General features: G+C 35.3%; 1 protein-coding gene across 1 annotated transcript; it reads right to left on the minus strand.

Moving 5' to 3' along the window:
- Positions 1-354: 354 nt before the first annotated feature.
- Positions 355-6,273, minus strand: LOC102732648 (UDP-glucuronosyltransferase 2B18-like). The gene is given in 4 exon segments (XM_031023747.2): positions 355-593; positions 2,859-3,077; positions 4,146-4,245; positions 6,130-6,273. Coding segments are annotated over 4 exon segments (702 nt in total).
- Positions 6,274-7,487: the final 1,214 nt, after the last annotated feature.

Raw genomic sequence — 7,487 nt, forward strand, 5'->3', positions numbered from 1 at the left:
AAGTCTTATAAAATGTGGAGGAGAATCTGTCACAACTTGATCCACAGTGGTTGAATTAAATGGAGTGATCTTACTTATGCTTGCTAGCTTACTTGCCTACTATGTCTCAAAAGTCTATTCCCTTTTTTTCTTTTCTTTCTTAAACTTTTTTTTTTTAAGATTTTATTTATATATTTGACAGAGAGACACAGCGAGAGAGGGAACACAAGCAGGGGGAGTGGGAGAGGGAGAAGCAGGCTTCCCATAGAGCGGGGAACCCGATGTGGGGCTCCATCCCAGGACCCCGGGGTCATGATCTGAGCCTAAGGCAGACGCTTAATGACTGAGACACTCTGGCGCCCCATTCTTAAACTTTTAACAAAACAAGCAACATTTTATGACAAGGAAAGTAACAATTGCCACAGAGGCCAGTAGGAACCCAATCACATCCAAAGAGTGGTACTGGAACTAGGTGAGGTTGTAAGAAGCTGGGCATAGGTACTTGGCTCCTTTATGACGAATGACAAACTCAATCCAGAAGACTGCTCCATCCAGAGGCTTTATAAGCTGATCATGATGAATGGTTGATAACCACATAACATTTTCTTTATAGCCGAAAGAAAATCAAATGATTTACAGAACAAAGTAGAAAAGATAAGTGAAATTTTCATGTGGATGGTAAAAATGAGTGCCACATAACACTGGAAGAATATTTTTTTTTTTAGAGGCAATTATAGAGATCTTTATGGGCTGGAATTTGTTGAATGTCTAGGATTTCAAACTGAAGAAAAAAAAGTTGGGAGATGACAAGTATTTCTAGCTTAGAAAGTGGAATGAGTTAAGTCCCTAAGGCAAAAAAAAAAAAAAAATTACATGATTTTGACATGCAAATTTTGAATTATCCAGTAAGGAATTGTTAATAGATCTGGTAAGCAAGTTTCAAAATACTATCATAATCCAGAGATAGGAGACAAAATCCATGTGAGGTTCAGGGACATGTCTGGGCAGAGCTGATCAAGAGCTGGTATTGACTTGATAACAGTGAATTAGTGGTTGTAAGTGTGGAATGGATTGTGTTGGTTTGAGTTTTGACTCTGACACTTTGCTTTTTTATCATTTCTGTTTCTCAGTTTTTCATTTTTGAATGGATAGGCATAGTACCTTTCTTAATCTGATGATTTTGAGGAATAATGTATTGATTCTTGGAGATGTCCTTATCATTTAGAGACTCCATTTGTATTTGGTATTGTGGTTTTTCTTGTTAGTGTTGTCATTTTAGAATATGGAGAGCGCTCAACATTTCTCTTGCAGGCATTGCCAGTTGCATTTGTTTCTACTATTGAAATGATTATGGACTAACGGAAAGAGGAAGGATTAATAAAGAGGGCTTACAAACTTTAGGTCACAACGTGCTATGGCACTGTAGCAATAACCATGGAGGTAACTTCTGTCTGTCCTGTGAAAACCACAGTGAGAGCACCACAGGGTTTTTGAGAGGAGAGAAGTAATCCTGAAACATACCTGTAATACAGTAGGGAACAACTATAATGAAGTTACTTAATCCGTACAAAGAACTTAGTACAGTGTGTACCAATATCATAAACATTCAATACATATCTGCTAATAAATTTTCTTCATTTTTGGGGTACAGCTTTACCTTATTAAGAATTAAAAAATGTAAAAAGACATCAATTTTAGAAAGATCTGCTTTTACATAAAACTGCCAGGTCAAAGATATCCTTAAAAAAAAACAAAAACAAAAATGTGCTTCCCATGATGTTTACTTAGGATGAATAATAGTTGGGCTAAATTAAAATTAAACAACATTACTTTTAAAATGCAGATGTCCCCTGTGATATTATAACCAAACATTCACAAAATTTTATTTTTAAAGTCATGAAAAAAAAGGGGAAACATATACTTATGATATTAGTAATAATAGGAAGAGTATACCAATTAATGTATATACTGAAATAATTTGGAAACCAAATATTTCTGGTCCAGAAAATTTGGCTTTTAAACAGGAATATTCTAGGGGCACCTGGGTGGCTCAGTCGTTAAGCATCTGCCTTCGGCTCAGGTCATGATCCCAGGGTCCTGGAATTGAGCCCTGCATCGGGCTCCCTGCTCAGTGGGAAGCCTGCTTCTCTCCCACTCCCCCTGCTTGTGTTCCCTCTCTCACTGTGCTTCTCTCTGTCAAATAAATAAAATCTTAAAAAAAATAAAAATATTCCAATAGATCTCTTCCAAATCAATTACTTTTTGATTTTATCGTTCTATCAAAACAAAACAAGCATAACCAAAATTACTAAGAATATAACTGCATTTATAAGTAGTATTCACAAAGTTTTAATTGGATAAATTTGAAAGTTGTAGTTATTTATCATTTATCAGTGATGGGATCAAAATATTAGCATAGAAAATTTTGGAAGTGTTTAATGGGAATTTGAGATTATTAACATCATGCTGGTTTACAGAAATTAAACCATTTTAGAAGAGTTTAATAAACAGTTGGTGAGTTACGCTGAAAGTCGTAATTGTGCAGATTAGTACTGTTGTAGCATTCATGGTTCCCTGCTTCAACCTCATTCTCAATGCTTCCTCTTAGTCTTTCTGTTAACCATTTTAGTGATTCTTTTTATTGATTATGTCAAAAATTTCTTTACTATCCTTAAACGTCTTACAAACTTTTTCCCTAAAACTACCAAAAAAAACTTACTCTGACACAATGGATTGTTGATGGTGGTCTTCAAAGCATTGAGCAAATCTTAGTCATAATTGTTTTCCTATTTGGACTCATTGCTTCCTGCCTGGCTTTCATATGAGCATCTCTCTAGAAATAGTATCTAGTAAAAAAAAAAAAAAAAATGGTACTCATGAAGGATCATTAATGACAGTCCTCAATGCACTGAGCAAATCTGTACTTGACACTGTGTTCAAGTTCAAACTAACAGCTGCTCCCTTGGCCTTCATGTGAGCAATGTTATCAGGTTGATCCGCAAACAAAGGAATGCCCACCATGGGGATCCCGTGGTGGATCGCCTCATAGATGCCATTGGCTCCACCATGAGTTACAAAGGCTTTGGTTTTTGGATGACCTAGGATTGAGTGAATTTCACTAAAATTATTATATCTTTAAAATGAGAAATAAACATTGTAATGCACTGAATCTAGAGGCAGTGTTTTTCTTTTTTTAGATAACATTATTATACATGTGAAAGTGCATTTAAATTACTTTCAGAACTCAGAGCAAGAAGCGTGTAAGTCTTCTAGAGAGGTAGATGAAAATTACAATAAAGAAGTGGTGTGTTTGACTTCAAAAATGAATACAAGATTGGCAGGCGAACAAATTGAAAGAACATTTTGGATAAAAAGAAACAGCATGTGGGGCGCCTGTGTGGCTCAGTCCGTTAATTATCTGCCTTCAGCTCAGGTCATGATCCCGGGGTCCTGGAATCCAGCCCCACATTGGGCTCCCTGCTCAGCGGGGAGCCTGCTTCTCCCTCCCCCACTCCCCCTGCTTGTGTTCCCTCTCTCACTTTGCCTCTCTCTGTCAAATAAATAAATAAAATCTTAAAAAAAAAAAAGAACATGTGCAAAAAGAGGAGGGCATGTTAGAAACATTCTCTTAAAGAAATAGTGAAGTCATTGAGTCTGATACATAGGGTGTGTCGGGGTTGCAGGAAGAGTGATGGTGGTGGCACTGGAACCAGAGGAAGGAGAACCTACATTTAATCATAAAATGTGTTATTAATGAAAAATACTGTAGATTTTTTCCCTATAGAAAATGGAGAACTGCTGGCAATAGAAGAGCTATTCTTTTTCAATAGCATTTGAAGTACCTCTGCAAGTAGGAGAAAGGTATAAGGAGAGAATTCAAAGAGAGCAACAATTTAGGTTGTTATTGAAAAATTCACCTGTGAGAAGTAATTATACCTGAAATAAAGGTATTTTGATTCTGGCCATAAGGAGTGTGACTGTATGTAATAAAATGCTAACTTTTATATTTTTTCCTAGGACTAGAAATAATACAAATAACTTAAGTTTTATTTTTTAGTATTTCAATAGTAAATGCTCAATAAATTCGTTTTTTGTTGAGCTATCGCTCTGCTCAGCTGTTACCAGCTGTTACTCATGTTTGCAGTATTTGTTCTCCGGAGTCATACCAAGAAGGTCATTTTGGGGGATCCACTTATACAGCTGAGTATTGGGTCCTAAGGTTTGTGGTTTCTTGCCATCAAATCTCCATAGAACTTGTTGGGGTAAAGAAAATACCTATTCTATGAGTTGAACTTCAAAGTTTTACAGCATATTAGAATTCTAGAGAGATCTAAAGACATCTAGTTAAATGCCTTCCATATGACAGCTGAGGAAATGAGGACAGGAGGTGTTAGTTAGGTAATGAGAACCAATAAAACACTGATGTAATAGAAATGCTCGTATAACATGTACCTATTTTTTTATGTTCAGATATGGAATAAAGTCATGGCATTTCACACATCGTGGCATGGACAAATCATAGTGGCATAGATTATCAATAACAAATTCATATATTTAAGAAATTGTTAGGCAATCATGATTCTAGTACAGAAAACAGTGACAAATTAATCTATACATTTATTTTGCTATATATACTAACTCTTGTTTTCTAAATTTAAATACTAACCTGTATTTCTTTTTAACTGTCACAGAAGGGAATTTACTTATATCCACCTGTTTCTCAAGTTCTTATATTGGAGTTTTACATTTTTTGATGTACAAAAAGGCTAATCTATGCAATCAGGTGCTTGTGAGAAGTATTTGTGTTTCCTTATAATTTATTAATTCTGCTTAGGAAGTAAGTGTAACTTCTTTTAGATTATAAATTGTTAAGCAGTACCTCCAAGAAAAATTTCAGTTGATAATTTTTGACATGGACCCGGAGTATTACCACTATTGCTAGGTTTGGAAATTCTTTTGATTTAGAAAGAGCTTGTTGATAATTTACAAATAACATGGATGTTGAAAAAATTCCAAAATCGGAATGCTAAAATTTATTCAGCTGACTTTTAACACTTCAAAAAAGGCACATAGCATTGCCTATGCCAGTACCAAAATCTGGTGTCGACTTTGGAATTCCCAAGCAATCCCCATAAACTGGATTATGATTTATTAGTGTTTAACTTCTATTTGTTATGTGAATATAAAGTAACTTTAGATTCTCAGCAAAAAATTAACATAGGTGATTAGGTGAAGATTCTATCAGAAAGGAAAAGTTATTTATATATTAGTAAAAACTAATATATTTTATGGAAGAGGCATCTGAGCCCTTTTCATGCCAGTCTTCTTTCTGCCTGACCCCTTTTTTCCCTTCTTCCTCAATCATGAGCAGTAATCTGATTGATTAGAAGCAGAGTCCATTTGAGGCCAGGGCTCACCTCAAGGACAGAACCCATCTCCACCCTTTATCTTTTACCTTCCCATTTCAGACTTTGGTAGGGCCCATTCAACTGGGGCAGACCGATTTTTCTTTCTCTAAATCATTGTAGCTTGCTTGGACACCTGGACACAGCTTGGTGAGCTCTGGGTATCCTTTCTCTGAATAGCACCCTGAAAAGCACACTGAATAGGCCTATCCGAAGTTTAGGGGAAGTAAAAGAGGCCAGGATTACATGGAAAGTGCAAAAACTGCATTATGCATTCAGATTTTTATCAGTATTGCTTAACATTGTGCTGGTACAGCTACTATTAAAGTTTAACTTTTTCCTGGTAACATCTATAGTGTGTACAGTGCCCTCAGGAATCCTTCATCGAAAAGGAACAAATAACAAAGCAAAATTTGGAGATTTTTGTACCTGTCCACAGTACCATTATAATACCAAAATTTCATACTGCACCTCATATGTGTGTGTGTGTGTGTATGTGTGTATGTATATATATATATATCTCTCTCTCTCACAGTTTTAATGTCAAAGTTATCGTCAATAAAGTATACCCTCTGTACTACTACAGCATCTGCCATGTATATTTTGGTTTTTAAACTGATATCTGAGATAAATTGTAGATGTAATAATTTACCTTTCTTACAGGAAATGTTTGTAATCAAAACTTAGAGAGTTTGACCATTAAGTAGCTGTTCACTAAAAGGTATTTTATCTACCTTTTGTGGAATTTGGCAAGAGCTGATGCAATCACATTGGCTCTTTCTTCTGTCATGTTACTGACCATTGACCCCAGAGTGAAAACCACAGTACCATTTTCTCCAGAGCTCTGGGCAAACTCTTCCGTTTCCAGTGAAGAAAGAATTTGCTCCATCACAAAAGAGGAACAGCAAAGCAAGCACTGTTGAAAGGATTACTATAAACAAATAGAGAAAATCAGATATAATCAGGAATTAAAGTAGCATCTGTTTTTTTTAAAATCGTAAAATATATATAAATTTTACCATCTTAATTGTACCTAAGTGTACTCAGTAAGTGTATTGTGCAATCAATCTTCAGAACTTTTTTATCTTCTAAAACTGGAAGTCTATACCTATTAAAAGAACTCTATTTCCCTTTTTCTCAGCCCTTGGCAATCCTCATTCTACTTTCTCTTTCTATGAATTTGACAAGTCTAGATACCTCATGTAAGTTGAATTGTATAGTGTTTGTCTTTTTGTGACTGACTCATTTCACTCACAACAACTTTGTCCATGTTGTGACAGATGTTGAATTTCTTTCCTTGTAAAGGCTGAGAAATATTCCATTGTATTTACCACATTTTGTTTATTAATCTGTTGATGGCCACTTGGGTTGCTTTGGCCTCTTGGCACTTAATAGTGCTGCTGTGAACATGGGTCTGCAAATATCTCATCTGGATCCTGATTTCAATTCTTTTGGATATATACTCAGAAGTGGAATGGGGGGATCATGTGGTAATTCTGTTTTAATTTTTTGAGAAAACTCCTTATTGTTTTCAATAGAGGCTGTTTTATTAACAGACCTAATCCCTCAGGTCCTTGGGAAAGAAATGTGTGCATGAGGTCAGTTCCTTCTATTATGTATATTTGTGCAAATGAGTGTGTGTGTAGGCAAGAAATGAAATAGAGCCTGTGCACAATAGTGAGGGGGAGATACTTTTAGACAATAATAGACAGTATACCCAGACTCTATCAATAATGTTATTAATTATGATGGTAGATTCTTGGAAGTAGGCCACACAGCAGGATCTTAAGTTAACTTTAATTCTTTATTATTATAGTTCTACTAAATCATTTGTTTTTATTCCAGACAGGTTTTCTGCAGTATTAAATAAGTCATTAGTATTTCATTTCCCTGACTATGAGCACTAAGAAAATGTTACTTACGATTAAGATAACTTTATAACATTAACTCAGGCCTATAATCCTTTATGCCTTACCTTAAACTTTGTCAAAATTTCCCAAACTCTCTCCCTAAATTACTAATTGCTGACACTGAGGAGTGTCATATTATAGTTTGGAATTTCTATGAAACCATCCTACAAGTCTTTATAACCCAGAAATATAT

The sequence above is a fragment of the Leptonychotes weddellii genome, unplaced genomic scaffold (assembly GCF_054177405.1).
Source record: "Leptonychotes weddellii isolate Sample4059 unplaced genomic scaffold, ASM5417740v2 HiC_scaffold_1683, whole genome shotgun sequence".
NCBI classification, from domain to species: Eukaryota; Metazoa; Chordata; class Mammalia; order Carnivora; family Phocidae; genus Leptonychotes; species Leptonychotes weddellii.